General features: G+C 34.5%; 1 protein-coding gene across 2 annotated transcripts in view; it reads right to left on the reverse strand.

The window, feature by feature from the left end:
• Window positions 1–8,642: 8,642 nt before the first annotated feature.
• The window catches only part of LOC6031932, a 226,045-nt gene continuing 212,090 nt past the window's right edge, over window positions 8,643–22,597 (reverse strand). For both annotated transcript variants that reach the window (XM_038255667.1, XM_038255666.1), the window contains 2 exons: window positions 16,496–16,742; window positions 8,643–9,955 (listed from right to left, as the gene is read on the reverse strand). In XM_038255667.1, the coding sequence (XP_038111595.1) occupies window positions 9,666–9,955; window positions 16,496–16,742 (537 nt within the window). In that variant the 3' untranslated portion in view covers window positions 8,643–9,665. The remainder of the gene's footprint in view (window positions 9,956–16,495; window positions 16,743–22,597) is intronic.

Genomic DNA, 22,597 nt, shown 5'->3' on the forward strand with positions numbered 1-22,597 from the left:
GTTTTTGATATCTCGTGACGGAGGGGCGGTACGGCCCTTTTCATTTTTGAATATGCGAAAAAAGAGGTGTTTTTCAATAATTTGCAGCCTGAAACGGTGATTAGATAGAAATTTGGTTTCAAACGGCCTTTTATGTAAAATTTGATTTAATGGCGGTTTAATGGCATACTCAGAACCAGGGTTTCCAGGTCGAATCTACATTGACTTTGAAATAAATCTGGAAATGCCAGATTTTTCAAGTGTCAGCCAGAATAAAGATTTATCCTTATCAGTGCCAGATTTTGCCAGATTTTGCCAGATTTTTCACTTCCTTCCCATTTTGAACAACTTTTTGATTAAAAATAACTAATATAATTGAAAATAATAAAAAATAGAATGTGTTTTTCTTAGAGGGAATGCTAATGAAACATTTTTGAGGTCAATTAAACCAGGGCTGTGGAGCCGGAGTCGGAGCCGGAGTCGGTGGAGTCGGGTCTTTTTGGGGACCTGGAGTCGGAGTCGGAGTCGGAGTCGTCAAAACTCGAACAGCTGGAGTCGGAGTCGGAGCCGGAGTCGGCTAAATTTTATGAGCTGGAGTCGGAGTCGGAGTCGGAGCCGAAGATTTCTGATAACCCGGAGTCGAAGTCGGAGCCGGAGTTATCTTAAATTCAAGAAAAAATATGTTTTTTTATAGTTCTGTATTTCCCTGTTATATAGGAATTTACAAAACAACTTATATTTTTAATTGATTTATCAGATGCCATTATGTATTTGAAGCTTTTTATTGTGATTGAAAAGCTCTAACTGGGTTATTACACTATAATCACTAAATGATAACCTCACTTACCCAAGTATGTAGTACCATAATAAAAAAAATAAAAAAAATATTGGTTATGTAGTCAGACTACATTTATGTGCCCTTTCAATTCAAATTTGACCAAATTTCATCCAGTTATTTCTTAAAAAAGTACACAAGAAGTCATCTTTTACCCCGATAGCGAATGCCTTAGAGGTTTTAAGTTAAATCACTTTTTAGGAAAATTACGAGGTACATAAAAAGTGAAAAAATGTTAAAAGAAGTTGCAACAAATTTGAAATAATCATTGATTGTTGATGTTGATTTTAGGTAAACTATATCGTTGCAAATTATCGTTGAACAAATCTCAAGTATTCAGTACAAAAATGAAATAATAAAAAAATGTATAGAACAAAATATAGGATTTAAATTTATTTTTCAAACATTACACCCAAAGGAAATATATATCTCAAAATCTGCAACAGTGGATTTGCTGCAGAAAATGTCACATTTTATAACATTTTTTGCAGCAAGCCCGTAGATCATTTTTGCCCGCGTGTAAATATTTCAGCGATCTCCACACTCCACAGAGAAGCATATGTTGGTGCTCTTTCACTCAATTTTCATCAAGCGTCCATGGCGCGGTGATAGCGTGTCGGATCAATAACCAAGAAGTTGGTGGTTCAATCCTCGTTTTGATAAGGTTTTTTTTTGTGAAATACAACCAAAAGCCGTCGGTAATGTCGATAGTTGTCGGTAATGGGCAAAAATGTCATACTCCTATATCGCAAAAAAATGCATGAGGACAGATTTCATGCAGATTCTGATATCCCAAGTAACATTTTTTCCAGGAGTTCTACAAGAGCTCTTCAAGATAGCTACAGCAGAGCAGTTTGGACCGCGGTAGGATAAAACTCTCTTCAAGTACTATTCCAAACTCCTGAAGAAGTTTTGAAGAGAATTTTATCCTACCGCGGTCCAAACTGCTATGCTGTAGCTATCTTGAAGAGCTCTTGTAGAACTCCTGGAAAAAAATGTTACTTGGGATACTTTCATGCCGCCATGCATCACAATTATGCGACTGCCAGTTGGGTGTATAAATAAAAAAAAAAAACAGAATCAAAATATTATCAAAAAAATTAAATATTTGTGACCTAGAAAATATTTTACTTGTGGATATTTGTTTTTTATTATATTTTAAGTTTTTTCATATATTTTGATGGAGGCGATGATAAAGCTTCGTTTTAGGTGAAGAATCACGAAGTTTCGTGCACCTCCTTTTTAAACTATATAAAATTTTAAAATTAAAATTAGTTAAAAATTTCCAGGTTAAAATATTTTCCATGTCACAGATATTTGAGAAGGACATCATAAGCGTCCTTTCCACGAAAAAATTGTTTAGATACATTGATTTGCAATAATAATCTCCTTCAGCCATGGCGTGATGTCCATGTACGTCTTAAAAAAAAAAAAACAAAAAAAAAATGTTTCGTTTAAAATTGTCATTTAAAAAAACAAGGTGCCTGTCAGTGTGCTTCTTACAAATGTCAGCCTGAAAGTAAGCAAATTGAATTTTATTGTTCAATAGATCATTAAGGCCAGGTTTCTTTTAGTTCTTCATTCAAAAATAACAATTTAATATTTAAATTTATTAGCTTTGAAAAATATACTCTCAAATTTAAGGTTAAGCAAATAAATCCAAATTTACTTACAAAACTGTTCTTCTCAAAATGCCTCCAAAACTGAAGATATTAAATGATTTCTGTTTCCATAACGTATAAAATGTGTAACCTAGAAACTTTTTTCCGTTTATTTTCTTTACTTTTACTTATTTTATTTTTCTTGAGACAAACATGACGCTTAGAGAGTATTTAAATAATCCTATTTATCAATGTTTTAAAAATAATTAACTAATAATAGTTAACTAACTTTTGAAACATTTAAAATATTTGGAGTCGGAGTCGGAGTCGGAGCCAACCATTTGTTGAAAGCTGGAGTCGGAGTCGGAGTCGGAGTCGGCTAGAGTTGGTAGGCCGGAGTCGGAGTCGGAGTCGGAGCCAACCATTTGTTCAAAGCCGGAGCCGGAGTCGGAGTCGGAGTCAGCTAATCTGAGAAAGCCGGAGTCGGAGTCGGAGTCGGAGTCGTTTGAAATATGACCCGACTCCGCAGCCCTGAATTAAACTACCTGCATTCTACAAATTTTTGAATTAATTCATATCCTCCCTCCCCTTTTCCATTGAGAATGGTTAGATTTTCGTCTGCCAGATTTTTCCAGATTTTTTATCGATACTTTGCCAGATTTTTCTAGTTTTGACCTGGTAACCCTGCTCAGAACTTCGAAAAAACGATTGTTTCACTGACAATGACACTAAAAAAGTTTTAAAAATTCTTCCATTTTCCGTTATTGACTGTAAAACATTTTGGAACATGCCATTTTAAGGGGAATTTAATGTACTTTTCGAATCTACATTGACTCATAAGGGTAATTTTTTCATTTAGAACATTTTTTTTTCACTTTAAAATTTCGTGTTTTATTCCAACTTTGCAGGGTCATTTTTTAGAATGTAATAATTTTTTACAAAGTTGTAGAGCCAATGTAGAGCAGACAATTACAAAAAAATGATATATAAGACCGATTCTTCGGCTCCTTTTCAAAAAATTCCCAAGTTTTTTTCAGCGTTTTGGCTGTAGTGGCACAATTAAAGAAGAAACTCTCCAATGTTATTACATATTTGAAAAGATAATTGATTTTCCAACATAGAAATGACATGCATAATGAACAATATTATACCTGTGCTTCTCCTGAAATGAAAATGTAGCGTGACGGGACAACATCGTAAAACTGGAATTTTGAAAGGCACACCAAAAAAATCGACACAGTTTTGCCGGATTGATTTTTTAAAACTTTTGCTCTTCTACACATTATCACAAATTGAAAAAAATATCTTTTGCTCCTTGAACTGAAAGATTTGGTTGAGATTTGAGTTTTTGCCAGCCATTTCTTTTCGTGACGGGACAACGAAAGGAGCAGATTTATGAAAAAACTCCTCTCCCATTCAATGACTTGCAGACCTTATTTGGTCAATATTTTTGGCATTTCAGATAAGAAAACGCATTTATAGCACATTGCAATTATTAGATCATAATTAAAATGATTTTTTTCATATAAAAAATCACATTGAAAATTGAAAAAAGTGACATTTTGGTGTAGCTTCGCTAAGAATCGGTCATAAACGTAAGGGGTTTGCTTATAAAAAATCACGAGTTTCCGCGATTTTACGAAAGAAAACTTTTGAAATAAAAACTTTTTGTGTTTCTCTTTGTTTCGTCGTCCGTGTCTGTCGCGGGTGACGATGAACGGCCATTATCAACGAAAAAATAGAAATAAAGCATTTCTCTGCTCTTGGGAAAGTTGTAGAGTACCTTCTAAAGCAACCGAATATGAATCTGGTAGTCTAGCATCAAACGTAAATTATTTAAGTATCAGAAAAAAACGTTACTTAATCCACCTTTAGATGGTTGTTGCCTTCCTCATATTCATAAAGTCAATACATTCAGTAAAAATAGCATCATTCTCTCTTAACATGTCTGTTGGGGGAAGGCTTCGAACCTGGGTCGTCTTCGATGCCATGGACTGTAAGACGTCGATGTCTAACGAAACAACTTTATCACTAATTTCTTGTGATAGGGTTCGCCGACCTTCAATATTTCTGGCTCATCAACAAGGTCTGATAAAAAAAACCTTTCCAACGATAGTTCACATTGAAGATTCAGACAACATTTTTATCACAATATCTGGAATCCGGCCTCCAAAAAGTGTATAAATAACACTTAAGTGCTAATAACTTTTGATAGGTTTGTCAGATCCTGGATCTTTTAGGCTTATTTGAAAAGTCTTTCGATTATCTAACTAACGACAGGTCGCATGATGGACCCAGGTCTTAGGCGCAAAAAAGGTGATTAGTTTGGTAATTTGGGAAAAATAGTAAGAAGTTCCAAAAATCTAGCTTAAAATTTGAAAAGGTCGTATAAAAACTTAAAATGCTGTTTTGAAGGTCTCGGGACGAAAGAGCCTATGTCTGAAAATATTTTTATCAGATTCCTCGATTTCCGTAATTGAAATACGCACCCAAGACGTATCGAATGAGACCAAAATGGTCCAAATCGGTTCACCCAGTCCAGAGATAATCGAGTGCATATTTTTTTCGGTGCACGGACTCACATCCAGACACACGCACAGACTTGATTCTGAGTAGATACGTACAGTATGTAAAAAAAGTATTTACACCCCTCGGGCACTATGCACATTTTGTGATGAAACATGTAAACAATTTAATGTTGACATAAACCTAGTACTACGTTTTGTTCAGAAACTCATGCCGAACATTTTGCTGCAAAAAGCTCATGAAAATATGTTTTCTATAAAAAGTTATATAACAAATACTAATACAAAAATAAATAAGGTGCAAAAAAGTACACCTTTCGAAAAATTAACATGAATAAAGTTATTTGTTGACAAATCACCATAAATCCAGTCTCCCAACTCCAAATAGGCATCCTTGACTGATTAAAAATATAATTTGGATTGAATATAAAGTTTACTAATTACTTAGTATAAAAGTTTACATAACTCTTGAAATTCTATATAAAACTTATCTAAACTTAATTTTGCAAACTTTAAATTTAACTAAATGTCAATATATTACCATAGAATTGATAAATAAACATTCTGGAGTGGGTATAACACCGTTCTGGGTTCTTTGTATCGCTAGAATAGATTTTCGTTGGAATTTCGTACCAACCCGAATTACGTCGTCGGAAAATCCGCCGGCATCGAACCGGTCCACAATTCACAAGTTAACCTATGTGGCATCGGAAAGGGCATAAAATTTCCGATCTTTTGATACCCATACATCTAGGTTTTCTATAAAACCCACGTTTTTAAATACCTGGGCAAAAAGTAAGTTTGATCCACGAGAACAAAAATTACGAAATTCCATACATTTTTGGCAGATTGCTCAAACGAAACCATAACAACGTTTTTGCCTAGGTGTTTAAAAACGTGGGTTTTATAGAAAACCTAGATGTCTGGGTATCAAAAGATCGGAAATTTTATGTCCTTTAGATGCCACATAGGTTGACTTGTTAATTGTGGACCGGTTCGATGCCGGCGGATTTTCCGACGACGTAATTCCGGGTTGGTACGAAATTCCAACGAAAATCTATTCTAGCGATACAAAGACCCCAGAACGGTGTTATACCCACTCCAGAATGTTTATTTATCAATTCTATGGTAATATATTGACATTTAGTTAAATTTAAAGTTTGCAAAATTTAGTTTAGATAAGTTTTATATAGAATTTCAAGAGTTATGTAAACTTTTATACTAAGTAATTAGTAAACTTTATATTCAATCCAAATTATATTTTTAATCAGTCAAGGATGCCTATTTGGAGTTGGGAGACTGGATTTATGGTGATTTGTCAACAAATAACTTTATTTATGTTAATTTTTCGAAAGGTGTACAAACTTTTTTTGCACCTTATTTATTTTTGTATTAGTATTTGTTATATAACTTTTTATAGAAAACATCTTTTCATGAGCTTTTTGCAGCAAAATGTTCAGCATGAGTTTCTGAACAGAACTTAGTACTAGGTTTATGTCAACATTAAATTGTTTACATGTTTCATCACAAAATGTGCATAGTGCCCGAGGGGTGTAAATACTTTTTTTACATACTGTATACGTGAAAGTGGGTCTACTAGGTCGAATTAAGAAGTTCATTTTTCGAGTGATGTTATAGCTTTTTCTTAATAAGGTGAGGCAGGCAAAAATGTCCACACAAAATAAAGTGATATTATGAAAATTTACTACTAATCATCTAAGTAATGTTTTTTTTTCGTAAAAGCGATGAAATTTTTAGTAAAATATTTTTTTAAATATTAAAATGAAAGAAACGTTTCAAATACATTCTAATCTGATGTATCTAAGTGATAACAGTTCAATGCACCCGAGCAGTTTTTGACAGTTCGCTCCATAAGAAATACATTGTAAAAAAAAGCAAAAACTGCTCGAATGAAAATGCTTCATTGTTAGCTAATTAACATGTTGTTTCATGCATTGTTCCTCTTATCCCAACGGTTTGTTTGTCTTGCCCCACTAGTTGAGTAAAACGTACGGAAAATCAAAAAAATTCAAATCATTTTTTACATTAAAAAACAGGATTTTTTAAAAACTTGTTCTATCAAAATCTCAGTCAAGACCTGGAATAAGACGATTATAAAAAAAATCCGACAGATTTTTTAATGTTTTAATCGGTTTTTACGGGCATTTCCTTAGCTTGTTACACTTGCCCCACTTTTTCCTATGTTTTTGAGGATACGTAAAGCTTGAAAATATGATTATCTGTTTATTTCTGAAGAGATATTTTAATTTAAATACGAAATAATTCAAACCTTTGGTCAATTTTCCTTTGCAAGTGGAAACCAGGGATAAAAAAAAATAAAAGGCATACCGTTATGGCTTAATATTATATGTACACTAGGGTGGGTACGTTTTTCAAAAAGTTCTCGGATCAAGTTTTAGTATGGTTCCCCTTGTAGGGTATGCCCATAGGGACTTTCATGTCAAATATCAGCTCATTTGGTTGTAAACTGGCTGCGCGCATCAGGGTTAAAGTTTACATGGGAATTACTATGGGAAATTGGAACTTTTTGTTCAAACGCTCCTACAGGACTGGGAAAATCACGCGCCAACTTCTGGTATGGTCAGGCCTATGGGGAATGGTCTGGAGAACACTTTTCCCGAAGAGAGCATATGGATTCATTGTCCCTAGACCTGGCGCATCGGCAAACAATCCGATGTCTCCGGAATCAACGGTTTTCCCTCAAAAAGCATAAAATTTTCCTTAGCATGCTATGAAAGCTTGATGCACACCGCGACGCCATACGTCAGGCAGCTACCACGTGGTTAAAATATTAAAAAAAAAATACTTTTGCAGTACTCGTACTGTAAATCAACGTTTCACACAACAATCTTACTATTTTCGAACTTGTCCAAACACTTTAATAGTAGTTTATGCAACAAGTTGCAAAAAGAGGATTTTTTCAGCACGAGTCGTACATTTATCCAACGAGGTTCACCGAGTTGGATAAATACGAAGAGTACTGAAAAAAAAAACAAGTTTTGCAACGAGTTCGATACAACATTTTTTGCAATTCCAAAAAACACACACTGAGTAAAATTTTATGTCAAATTTTCATGTATTTTGTCAAAAAATCGTTTAAATCAAAAAAATGTTGAAAAGTGTTACTTTTCGAAACAAGTGCTGAAAAGTTCAACTTTTCAGCACCCATTTGAGTGCTGAAAAGTAAAACTTTCAGCATTTATTTTGAAAAGTGTTGCTATTCGATTCTGTTATTTTTGGTACAGAAAAGTAGGCTATTTCGTCGTTCAAGAATGACAGGAAAAGTAAGTAGTTTCACGACGGAATTGCAAAAAAAATGTTTTCAACGCCGGAAAATGATTTTTTTCTTTTTTCATTAATTTGAAAATTTTATTTTGTCTTCTGAGTCAAAATTAAAGGGACTTAATCATTGAAAAATATTTGCAACGTTCTAATTAAACTTGCAACATGACTCACTATTCACCTTCTTTCCGTTAAATGATGTAAACAAAGAATCAAACACGAATTGCATTAAATTAAAGTAAGTGATTAAAATTATAGTTAGAGAACATGGTGGAAAAAACGTGTTTTTCTTATGTCGAAACATCATTGAGATTTATCAACATTACATGCTCCCCAGTTGACGGTAATGATTTGCTGCGGAAGAGATTTCTTTCCGCTCTTAAAAATAGAACAATTTGCTTCGAATATGATCGCATGTGTGCTTTATTCAACTTTTTTTTGAACTTACATTCATTATCAACTACATATTTACAGGTTTGCAGTGTTGTTACATTATTTATGTATGCGATATTATTTAAATTTTCTGTCTGTTGTGTACTAAGTTTAGTTTATTCTTCTTACTTACAGCTATAGGGTTGATGACTATTCGTTAAATCGCAAACTACTCTTCATTCGTTTGTGTGTGTTTGAGTGTGCTGCAAATAACTTATTGGACAAATAATGCAAATAACTTCCTAAGCCTAGTTGTTCATTTTCATCGAAAACTCGCAACACATCTTCTATGTCTCTCGCTTCGTTGACTAATTTCGGAACTGATTTCGTTTGCTGTTTCTGAGAAGTGACTTTTGCGCACTAGAAAAATCCTACCAGTCTCGATTTGTTTCGTTCGTTTGACTGATGTCACGTCGTGTTTTGAAGAGAAGTTGAAGGTGTAGGTGTGTGTGTATTATGCAGCCATTCAATGTGAGGATATTAGAGAAGACATTTAAATTTGATTGGATTTAATAATGTGGTAAACATTGACGTTTGATTCACTCGTTGATGCAAGATTTCATTTTTCTTATTGCTGAAAGTTACACTCTTTCCTGGACATTCCTTAGACCACTAACAATTTTTTACTCAACTGTGCATATTCGTCGAAAAATCCCGAAACAGTTGCTTATCAGTTTATCACAGACACAATATGTACAATCGTACAACGTTTCTTTTACATTCTCGCTACCTTGAATTTGACGATTTCCTTAACATACGGGTTTCAAAAAGACTTGTCATAAAACTAGTTTTAATGATTGTTGAGAAATAGAATGACGAGAATAAAAGCTTAGTCCTATCTTTGTTTAAAAGTTACTTTTTATAAAACTCATTCCTTCCAATAGGGTGATGCAGATTGCATTTTCTTTCTCATTAAATAAGTTACATTGTCAATCGTACAAACGAACCCGCCAATTTTAAAAATAATAAAACATAACAAAAAAAAACCGCTTAAGGTGCCCGATGCTTGACCGGTGGGGCCACGAAGGCCTGCAGGCTAAAGTACCGCTGGGTGTCGCCGGTCGTCACGCTGGTCACGTGGTGGAACTGGCACGGCTGGGAGATTTGCGACTTGGGCGGCAGCACGATCGGCTTGGCGGGCTTCTTCTTGGACTTGCGCTTCCGGCCCGGCGCCGACAGGGCGATGTTCTCCGGGTTGCTGATCAGCTCCTCGACGCGCACCCACATCTCGCGGGCGGCCTGGTTCGAGTCGAAGCTGAAGCCGATCACCTTGCGGTGGTCTGGGAAAGAAAGAACAAATATTAATGTTTGCGTCTTTTCATATAAGCTTAAATAAAATTTTATTCAAAATGCATCTAGAAGAAACAGAGCAAAATATACAAAAACTTCCTCTTGTTGAGGTTTGTGCGAGAAGAATTAGTTGATTTTTCAGTTTTGTTTTATAGGGTTTAGGTTTCGGAAGATTTATTTGTTAATACTTTTTTCAAATTATTCTGAATTTTATTTAAAAAAATACAACAACTTGAGGACATTCAGTAACAAGGTAATATTTTGAGAAAATAAAAAAAAACGGCAAAACAAGTAAACTTATTAACTATTCACATTAAAAAATCATAAAAAAATACCAACACATAGTAAATGGCGTAGTTTATTGTTAGGCGTGATGTTTACAAAAAATAAAGACGATATTTGGATGAAACATTGTGGGTACCATTTCTATGACTAAAAAATACATTTTGCATAAGATCTCCATACAGTTTTGGAAACCTTCCAAAAAAAAAGCTTTTAAAAAATTCAAAAATCGGTATCTTGAAAACGGATTTTCTGAAAAATTTGTGTCTTTGTCTAATTGTTAGATATTGCTTAGGACTTCTGAGTAGTTCAAATAGATTTGGGAAATGATTTCGCGATTTTTTTTGGTGACATTTTGTCAATATATTCCCTTTGCCAAAAGCAGCAATTTTATATCATTATTTTTTTTTATCTATACAAGTCATCCCTTCTTCAAAAACGAACCCGAAAAATCAAAGGTCAACAAATTATTTTTCAAAAAAGTTCAGATTTGGAATGGAAAATAAAGTGCAATCTACTGAAATCAATTCTGGAGTTCTTTTTTTAAACCCAATTTACAGTTTTTGCTTTTTGGGTGTCTTTTGAAACCGGCTTGAGTCAGGGGTATTAAAAAACGCCCACTAGCTTATTTGTAGTAAAATAATAAAACTTACCAAAATTCCGCATTCTTTCGAACATACATACTCAAATTTTCATAATTTGGCATCAAACGAAATGTTTATATCTTTTTTACTGTGATAGGAGTTTTTTTTTTAATTTTTGTAAATTAAATTACAAAGATATTTTACTATAAAATTTTTAAAACAGTGAAAATGCATGCACAATTTCTAATCATGTGATACCCATATTGCAAAATACGAAAATCTGGATATTTTAGAAAAATACGGAATTTTGTGGAAATTTGAGTATTTTACAAAAAAAACAAGCTTCGCTTCGCTAGGAGAATTTAACAAAAAAAAAAAAAAAAAAACAAGCTGTGAAAAAGTGATATATATTGCTTTGTTTGGTACCCATTTCTGAAAGCATTGAAAATTTAATATGACATTGATGGAATATGTAATTTTTAAAAAGATTTAAAAAATGAGTCCTTTTCCGTCAAAAAAAAAAAAAAAAGAGAACTAACGAAACAACAATAACAAAAGAACTTTCGTTATCTTTATGGAACCTTTTATAAATGAAACATTTATGAAATTTTCTGATCTTAACAAATAACAAACAAATAATGTTTACATTTCTAATTTGCTTTGAAACATAAAATGAGGAAATTTTTTTTTTGTTCTACTTTTCAGAAATTTTGTTTGGTTTTAATTTTTTAAATCTATGAAAGATTAAAAAATCACTTTTTAACAGCAAAAAAAAGGAATTTCAAAAGGGCCAAACATTCAATATTATGCCCTTTTAAAATGTTAGTCTCGATAAAAAAATAAATGGAAATATATTTTTTGAGAAGATTGGAACTGTTTCACTTTTTAACATTGAAAATTGGCCCATTAGTTGCTGAGATATCGTCATTAGAAATTTGAGGGTTCCTGTTTCTTTTTCTTTAAGCCACTGTATCTAGAGTAGAGCGTCCAATTTCCAGGGGTTACAAAATTCCCGGGAAACGGGAAATTTTCAACAAATTTCCCGGGAAATCCCGAGAATTCTCGGGAAATTTGAAATTTGACGAAAATTATTCTGATCCTGTTTCTGATTAATGTGTTGCAACAGAATTGTTCAGAACGACAACTTTAATGTCCAATCAGTGTAAAGATCAATTAATGGCTTGAATGCTTGTAAAAAATCATGCAACTTTGAGAAAATATTATAAGTATCAAAGTGTTTGGACAGTGAAAATCTATGCCCCACAAAAATAAAATTACTTTAAAATTTGTCTCAGTGACCATAACGTTGAAAAGAAAAAAAATATCATGTAGAAATAATGTTTTTTGCAATTCCGTCGTGAAACTACTTACTTTTCCTGTCATTCTTGAACGACGAAATAGCCTACTTTTCTGTACCAAAAATAACAGAATCGAATAGCAACACTTTTCAAAATAAATGCTGAAAAGTTCTACTTTTCAGCACTCAAATGGGTGCTGAAAAGTTGAACTTTTCAGCACTTGTTTCGAAAAGTAACACTTTTCAACATTTTTTTGATTTGAACGATTTATTGACAAAATACATGAAAATTCGACTTAAATTTCACTCAATGGGTGTTTTTCGAAATTGCAAAAAATGTTGTATGGAACTCGTTGCAAAACTTGATTTTTTCAGCACTCGTCGTATTTATCCAACTCGGTGAACCTCGTTGGATAAATGTCCGACTCGTGCTGAAAAAATCCTCTTTTTGCAACTTGTTGCATAAACTACTATTTTGTGGCAAATTACTTAAATAGATAAATAGATAATCATTGAATTTGCCTAAAAATCTAATTTCTAGCGCTATTTAACTTGAAACACTATTTCATGAAACCAAACTCACAGTTTTACAAAATTTGAAGCGAGTTTTTGAAATATGGTTGCATTCTTTGGGTAAACTTCATTAGATTTTTCATGGTTTTATTTATGGTATGATTTTCAGGAAGGTGCTGTGTCCTATCCCTCGCCTAGACCAGACCGAAATCCATGATAAAGCTGTCAGACCAAATCTGTCTGACCAAGACTGTCAGACCAAAGAGCAAAAAGTAAACAATCTTGGTCTTCGACGTAGGTGCACACAAATCAACAAAAGAAAATTTGAAAAAGATTTTATTTTTCCAATTCAATGACTGGGTTTGGACTGCAAAAATGAATGGACTTCAGAAAATGATTAACCCTCTACAACCTAACCCCGCCTCTAGACGGGCTTCAATCTAAAAAATCGCCAAAAATCAATTTTCCAACCGATTTTTGATCTTTATAAAGCATTGGAAAGAAGAACTCTTGAAATTTTTGAAAATTTCAGGGTTGGGAGTTTAACTTGTTTTATGTGACTTAGCCAGTGTTTTTAAAAATGTCATTTTTTAGGGATCAACTTTGGCTGTGTTTTTTACTAACATTTCCTATACTTTCAGTAAAAAGAAGTATGCAGTAATTTTTGTAGTGTCCCAGACTATGCCTCTACGCATTTTTTCGCAATTTAAATGATGATGGTGCCATTCTATAGCAGAAAATGTGAAAAACATGCAAAAATTGAAAAATTGCTTGAAAAACGTGAAAAAATTAGATAGGCAAAATGTAATTATATTAAATGGTAGAATAGGCCAAATACTACCAAAAACAAACATAAACTAAACAAGATAAATGCAAATTAAAATACTTAAAATAAAACAAGAAAAACATAAAACAAGAGAAGTAAAGTTTTTCGTAGAACAAAAGTTGCTCAAAACGACCTCCTGAACACGGGAAAAATAAATATTTTCGAAAAAAAAATTTGGGCAGTAGAGGGTTAAACAGTGCGGCGTCCTGTACACCGACAATTATTCTATTGCCTTATTCTTCCACTTTAATTTTTGATCGCGTTTTCGGTTTACACCTGAAAAATCTTGAAATTTTTTATACGGATTTGTGATTCCTCTCTTTCAACCATTCCCTTGATGATTTTAGATGTATGGTTATATGTCCTTATAAATTAATTAAATTAAAATAATTTTCATTGTGTAAAAGTGGTTGAAATTAACTATATTTTTTCATATTTTAAATTTAACAGTTATTTCTTGAATACTTTTAAACAATTTTTTCTCAAACAACTCTTATATCAATTCAATTTTCATCTAATTTGGTCAAGGTAAACAAAAATTGTGAAAAGCTTATTTTCAAATGATATAACAAAAAAATCGTTAAAATTGGTTGTCGAAAAGAAAATAGATAATATTAATTCCATAATATTGTAATTTTTGTTGCCCAACATATAACCAAACAATATTCCTAATTGTGAATGCTTCAGGAATAAATATAATCCGAATTAAACCTTGACATGAAATTTACAGACATAGTTCAATATGAACATTAAATTCAAATGAATAAAATCAAATAAGGTTCTCTAATTATTATTTTTTGTATGATTTCAAAACATTGGTGCCAAAAAGGTTTGTATTTCGGGAGTTACAAATTTCCTGGGAAACGGGAAATATTTTTTCCGGGAAATCCCGGTAATTACCGGGATTTTTTTTTACCGGGACGGGAAGTTGGACGCTCTATATCTCAGCAACCAATTGTCCAATCTAGAATGTTTCTTAGACGAAATTGTAAGAAATTTTCGAAAAAAATGTTCAGGAATGGACAATCATAGTGTCAATAAAATGTAAAAAAAAACTAGAATTTATCGGACAAAATTTAACTTTGAATAGCTACACAGTAAAAAAATTGTGTTAATTTGGAAGGTGTTATTTTTGAAGGTTGAATATTACCTCTTTTATGATGTTATTTTATCTCAATTTAGACTGAAAAAGCGACATTACACCAGAATAGTGGTAAAATCACACATTTCCAGAGGTGAAATTACACATTTTTTCTGACATAAAAGATGTACCCCTTCCTAGATGTAATATTAGCATGATTTTGTTTTCTGTGTATATTTTGAAAACGGTGCACTAAATCAGAAAAATTCAAAAAAGCTTTCGATTGAAAATTCCATTTAACATAAAAAATGTGGTAACATAAATTTAAGTACATGATTTTACAAAAATCACTACTAAATCAACAAAAGTGACAGCGTACATTGTTCGAAAGACTGTAAGCTTACCCAGTAACTACTTTCGACTCTCGGGTTGTCAATACCCAAGGGACCGTCGAGGAAGAGAATCATCAGTTTACAGAACGATGCAAAATGAAGACTCGATTGAAAATATTTTTTTTCGTTATACCAAGCTATAGGAGAGCATCATGGCAACGTCCATCAAACAAAAATAAACTAATGTCAAACACCCTTCAAGGCTCCGTTTCGCCAAGAAAAATGTCTATGCAAGCCATGAGAAAGTGAAATTATTGACAACCGAAAGAGATTTTTAAAGCAAACAGAATCCAAGGGACCGTCGAGGAAGAGATCCTTCAAGCAAGGGAAAATATCGAGGAATGAAGATAATTGAAGTATGCAGATTGAAGGGACTGAAGAATTCATCGATAGATGGAGAATTATTGATGTCGAGAAGATCGACAGCCAGAAAGTCGACTGTATAAAAAAAATTATAACTCATCTGCAAAAATTTTAACCATATTTCTGAATGGCTTAAAGATGCGGGTTTTTGTCCAAAAAAAACATATGAAAATAATTTAAAAATAATAAAATGGATTTTGGGAAAATATTTTTTTTGCGAAAAAAAAGTTAGTTAAAAACTCACACTTTTTTCCATTTGCCTATTTTTTCTGAATAATCCTCATCAACAACTTTGCCGAAGACACCAAATCAGTCAAAAAATCCTTGAAAAGCTATAAAGTTAATCCTCACAAAGTTTTAGCAAAATAAAAAAAAATGTATAAAAAATCAATTTTCGGGTTTGGTGAAGAATTGCTCATCTTCTATAATATTCACTAGTGACATCCACTTTTCTCTAAAACAACGATTGTCAACCTTCTTCTAGGCTGGTACCCCCTGCCATATAAATCAAGTAGGCCCGGTACTCCAGTTGAGAATCGCTGCTCTAAAATGTATTGCTTATTGCGAGATAAAATCACGTTTCTCCTTCGCTGTGAGTGACAGGAGATTATTGCCGCCTAACTACCGCAGTGTAAAAATCATCAAGTTGAACTGAAATTCTGCGTTTATTTGGCTGTCAACTTGGTTTGTTTTGAATATTCTCCAAAAAGTCTGCTGAAAACTCAAGGCAACCTTTGACAACAGCCAAAAATGTGTTCTGCGGTTGTCATGCGGCTGTCATGCGACCATTATCTTGCGGTCGTATCACCGTGCGTGAACTCTAATTTTTGACGCCCGCAGTAATATCTGTTGCAATTTTCTAAAAGTGTTCAAAACACCCCAAAGTCTTCTGTATCAAAAACAATTAAAGGCACTTAAGAAAATTAACATAATGATTTTCCTAAGGTCAAGGGAATGTTGATTTTTTACAGTAGAATCGTCTTATCCATTGTTGTGACTTCGACAGATTCCAATTTAATTCTAAATTCTTGATTTCTTTCCTTTCTCAACTTCATCTCCAGTGTGAACAAGCAGTATTCTTGATTTCCTTTTTTCTTCAAATGCATTTCCGTGATGTCCTCACGTGCCCAACCAGCACAGTTATTCAAGTAAAAAAAATCAAAGTTCTTCGTTCTACGTGAACGCAACCTACCTGCCGACAGACACATGGTGTGGAAGGCGGCCGCGGCCACCTTGTAGTCCGAGAGATTGTCGATGGTGTCCTTCCAGAGGGCGAAACAGGTGCCCCGCTCGGCGAGCACGAAGCTCACGCGGGGTGTGCACCGGGACCGGGTGCAGCCCTTGTCGTGCAGCAGCACCGGAATTCCGGTGTACACCAGGCGCCAGTCCTCCTTGCCGACGCTCTCGTACAGGTTTGCGAGCGACGTGCTGACGTACACCTGGAATAAGAAGGAAAAAGTGTTGAATGAAAGGATGCTCTTTTACGCTTTTATCCGGAAAGTGTTTTGTACTTTTTGTAGAGATTTAAAAGTTTTCGTAGATGAAGTAGATGTAGAATTGTAGATGTAGTAGATGTGAGGCATTTGGAAAGTGTATAAAAGCATTGAATTGTTCTCAAGGTCTGCTCTTTGATATAAAAAAATAGAAAACAATAGTTCAAATAAAAAAAATGTTTCTTCACCTTCTTTTTTCAACAAATTCAAATTGCACGTGATTCTGAGGACCTTCTTTTATATACGCAACATTAAGTTTGTCAAGGTCTCCAAAAATTCCTCCCAACCAATTTCAACCTCTTGCTGAACTTTTCACTCTTCCTTACCCAACTTTTCCAAAGTTTGATCTCTCGGAAAGAAAAAAGAACAGCAACAGCAAACTCAAGTGGGAATTTGCCGCCGAATGTTGTCATTCGTGCCGAACCGATTTGCATAACTTGACTGCTCTCTTCCTTGTCTACTGTTTATGCTGTTGAATATCCCCTTCTCGAAACATTATCATACACAGAATTTGGCAGCACGCTGGTTACGGTGCGAAGAAGGTTGAGACCTTATCGCTATTCCTTCTTTTTTTTTCTAGACCTTCAGCTATCTCGTTTACGCCTGTTTGTCTGCAACACATGTGTCACCGCCAGCTGAGCAGAGTTGAGCAACCAGTTGACAGTGAAGAGAAGCGCCTGGATGTTAGGCAACCGAGAGAACAAAAATAAAGGAACATGAATCGCTAGCCAAACTTGGCGTTGTTCGGCACATTTGCTGTTCGTCACTGTCGTGCTATCTTGCCACACGTGCATTTTGAGCCAAATTTAGTTAGGAACATCATTTTGTGCAACTCTCAACGCCTCACTTCTTGACCTTCACAGATCCCCAAAACTCGATTTTAATCCAGAGATATTGAATAAATCCGAAAAAAACTCCGTGCCTGAAAATTGCTGTAAGTACGACAACTAGTCAAAGGGATTTCCGCTCAGAACGTGTTTGACACAAGTACATACCCGACTACCGTAAACATTTGTAAATATAACTCGGAACTCCAACTATCAAATTCAATCAAGTTTCGGGACAATGCACAGAATGGTCAACCAAACAAAACGTATTTGTTATTGTTTACATTCCCTACTCAATTTTTTGTTTATTCAAGGACAAACATTAAAACGCGTTGTTCTCGGAACGTCAGAAAGCGACGTGCGACAAGATAGCACGACAACGTGGAAATTCCTGTTGTTTTCTTTATGGTTGTAGGACGTCACTTTTTATGAATGATTTTATCTTATTTATGTAACTTCGAAAAAAGATCCCTTACATTTGGTTAGTTTCAATTCCGAGCTCTTTAAAACTGAAAATTTACATTCAGTTATATTAAAAATAGTTTTGATTTTGAGAATAATTTCATTGGTTCAAAAATTGCTCAAGTATCCCCAAGCTCGAAGGTCGATTCGTTTGTCAAGTTCGTGCACAGTTTTTCTCACTCCTTGTCCTGTTCCTTGATGTCGTCGCCCTTGTTGCATGGAACTAGTTTCAAGGGCCATTTCCGGCTTTTGCCGCGCTCGTTGCCATTTCCCCACGAGGAAGAGGATAAAGTTTGTTCGATACTGTCACACAGCGCTCTCTCTCACTTCTGGTATGGTTATGAGTCGAACTTTTGCCCCTATCCCCTCCCTATTTCTGAATTCCTCTTATTAAGAATCGCAATTTATTTTTCCGACTTGGTTTCCCCAAGAATTTAATCAAACAGAGAGTACTGAGAGCGTATTGCATTGTTTAGTTCCGTGGAAAAGAGTTGATTGAGTTTGCTGTTCAAGGCATGAGTCAACAGCTGCACTAGGTGGCACAGAAAGGCCAACAATACAGTACAGTGCATTTGGATGGCAAATGGCATCCCCGTTCATGCATACGGAATGAGTTGATTGGAAATCTTAAACAAGTCTTGACAATTGTCATTTGCTGTTTCTTGAGATTTTGATTTTGATCAATTTGGTGTCTTCGGCAAAGTTGTAGGTATTGTTGAGGACTTTTGAGAAAAAAATAGGTACACGGAAAAAAATGCAGATTTTTTAATCAACTTTTTTTTCACTAAAACTCAATTTCCCAAAATACGTATTTTTTTATTTCGAGATTTTTTGATATGTTTTAGGGGACAAAATCCGCAACTTTTGAGCCATAGAGAAACATGGTCAAAAAATCCGCCGCCGAGTTATGATTTTTTGAAAAAATAGTGATTTTTGGAAAAAATCAAAGTTTCATGCAAAAACAAATTTGACAATATTTTTTAATGCAAAATTTAATTTGCAATCGAAAATACTTCACATATTTTTTGATGAAGGACTCCGTTTTCAAGATATAGCCACCAAAAGTTCGATTTTAGTGAAATATTTGCACTTTTTCGATTTTAAGAAGAGTGACCATAAGTGACCATTTCTAATTTTTTTTTTAAAGTTCAGAAAATTTGCTATAAAATTGTCTAAGAGACATTGAAGATTGGACCTCGAGTTGCTGAGATAGAGCCACTTTAAGAACAAGAAACACAAAAATTGAAGTTTTCTAAATCTCGCCAAAACTACCCACCATTTTTAATGACGATATCTCAGCAACTAATGGTCCGATTTTCAATGTTAATACATGAAACACTCGTGAAATTTTCCGAACTTTTTGAAAATATTATATTATTTTTTTTTAATCAAGACTAACATTTTAAAAAAGCCAAACATTGAATATTACGCCCATTTAAAATTCTAGTCTTGATTTAAAAAAATTCAAAACATTTTTTTTCTAGAAGATCGGAAAATTTTACGAATGTTTCATGTTTTAACATTGAAAATCGGACCATTAGTTGCTGAGATATCGTCATAAGAAAATGGTGGGTAGTTTTGGTGAGATTTAGAAAACTTCAATTTTTGTGTTTCTTTTTCTTAAAGTGGCTCTATCTCAGCAACTCGAGGTCCAATCTTCAATGTCTCTTAGACAATTTTATAGCAAATTTTCTGAAGTTTTCAAAAAAAAAAAATATGTTGAGTACTTTTCGATTGCAAATTAAATTTTGCATTAAATAATATTGTCAAATTTGTTTCTGCATGCAACTTCGACTTTTTTTCCAAAAATCACTATTTTTTCAAAAAAATCATAACTTAGCGGCAAATTTTTTGACAATGTTTCTCTATGGCTCAAAAGTTGCGGATTTTTGTCCCTTAAAACATATCAAAAAATCTCGAAATAAAAAAATACGTATTTTGGGAAATTGAGTTTTAGTGAAAAAAAAAGTCGATTAAAAAATCTGCAAATTTTTTTCCGTGTACCTATTTTTTTCTCAAAAGTCCTCAACAATACCTACAACTTTGCCGAAGACACCAAATTGATAAGAAAATTCACTCAAAAGTTACAGTTGTTTGAATATTTACATACCATTTTTGTATGGACAGCAGCCAAAATTGTATGGAGACTTGTATGGGTGAACCATTGACGCAAAATAGCTTATTTGGTCATATGGAAGGCCCCCACAAAGTTTAAGTCAAATAAAAAAATAAAAAAACAAATAAAATCTATTTCCGGTTTTGGTAGAGAATTGCTCAATAGCCTTTTTGAATGGACGGTTGCCAAATTTTTTTGGAAATGTGTCTGGACGAACCAATGAAGCAAAATGACTGTTCTGGTCACAGAAAAAGTGCAAAAAAATTGTCATCCAAATAAATCCAAATAAAAACATGCAAAAAGTTAATTAAAAAACAATATTTTTGGGAGAATAACTCTTATGACGATTGTTTAGCAAATATCCGAAAAAAATATTTCAGAATCAGAGATTTTACGAAAAAGTTTTTGAAAGTTGGCTGTGTCGATCATGGCTGTTCGTCGACACCCGCGACAGACACGAACGACGAAACGAAGAGAAACGCAAAAAGTAACTTTTCAAAACTTTTTTTTTTTGTAAAATCGCGATAACTCGTGATGGCAACAAGCACAATCTCTTATGTTTTTATATCATTTTTTGTAATTGTCTGCTCTACAACTTTGTAGAACATTGGTACACTTTAAAAAAGAACCCTGCAAAGTTAGAAAAAACACGAAATTTTAAAATGAAAAATTTCTAACCTAATCAAAAAATGATCCTCCTTGGTTTTTGTAGATTCCAAAAGTACATTAAATTTCCCTTAAAATGTTTCAAAAAAATGTATGTTTAGGTTGTCAATGGTTTTTAAATTTTTGTAATTTGTAATTTGTAATTTGTTTGTTTATTTGTAACGGTAGCCTGTTAGTGTATACACTTTGCTTAAGGTCAAGGAAGTAACGGTAAAGGAAATTACAATGGATAGTTTGATAAATCAAACAAATTATAGCTTATTTTAACTACAGCTAGAACAGTGGCAGAAGGCTCAAAATTAAGTGGCAGAAGGCTCATAATAAATGACGGACAAATTTTTTAAACGTGCTCAATGTTGGTTTGTTTTTGGCATCAGCCGGTAGTCCGTTCCAGCAGGTCGATCCATACACCAACACACTCTTTCCACTGGTTGTTGTGTGCCGAGGAATGATGAAGCATCGTGTTCGCTCTAGCTGTCCACGCTGCAGGTGCTGCTGGATGTAATCCGGAACGTTCTTGTAGTAGGCCTGGCGCATAAAGCTACAGATCCTAAGTTGATAGTTCGCAGGCAGATCAACACCCAGGATGGTAGTCCTCACGGCTGCAGTAGTGTCTCGCCGGCGCATGTTGTACACGAAACGCACAGCGGCTTTGAAACAGCGGTACAGCTGGTCCTTGAGCGCAGCTGACAGTCCAGGGTAGTAGACAACGTCGGCGTAGGTGAAAATTGGCATAACCACCGCCTGCACCAGCTTGCGTCGTGTCAACGTAGAGAGTACAGGGCCAAAACGACGAAACGTACGCAAAGTGTTGAACACCTTTTGAACAACGTCGTTGACTTGGTGGGACCACGACAGCTGACAATCCATCTTCAGGCCGAGATTCGTAACGACGTCAGACCACGGCACGGCTTCGCCACAGAATTTTATTTCTGTCTGTGGCACAACCGCTCCAGACTTGCAGAAGATAATCGCTTTGGTCTTCTTGGGGTTGGGTGCGAGCCAGTTAGCATCGGCCCAACGAGCTATTGCCGCGAGATCTTCGTTGATAGCGTCGACCAGAGTGTCCACTTCGGCTGATGGTCCGGAAACGTAGACTTGGAGATCGTCAGCATACAGATGGTACTCGCACCTCAGGGACCCTGGGAGACTGTTGATGTACAGGCTAAAAAGTAGCGCGCTGAGGCAGGATCCCTGAGGTGTGCCGTCAATCACATCACATCACATAAAACTTTTTAAATGTTTTTTTCGATGAAAAATACGTTTTTTTCGGATTTTTTAAAATTGCCATCAAATCGGGCGTCCAATTTTACTTAAAAGTCCCTCATCACATCATCGTTTCTGGCTGCAAATTATCGAAAAATGGAAGAGGTCATACCACCCTTCCGTCACGAGATATCAAAAAATGGACCTCGGATTCGTGGCCAGGGACAAAAGTTACCCCTTAGAACGAAGTTTCACGAAAATCGAAGAGGGGTCGGGGCAACTGCTGTGCGAGTTGGTGGAGAATGACCCAAATTCTTTTTAAATTTTAATTATCTTCTAGGGTTTTTTTTCTCAAAATTTATTTTCCCTGAAAGAGCACTCAGCTAGCAAAATTTAAACTTCCAAATATGTATCCTCCCTGTAAAGGCTTATGAATTGATCTCAGTTTAAAGGTTCTCCAAATCTCTGAATTGCAAATGTAACAATATGGAGCAGAACTGTTTTAATGGTTTTAAATATTCTTA

Source organism: Culex quinquefasciatus, chromosome 2 (genome assembly GCF_015732765.1).
Source record: "Culex quinquefasciatus strain JHB chromosome 2, VPISU_Cqui_1.0_pri_paternal, whole genome shotgun sequence".
NCBI classification, from domain to species: domain Eukaryota; kingdom Metazoa; phylum Arthropoda; class Insecta; order Diptera; family Culicidae; genus Culex; species Culex quinquefasciatus.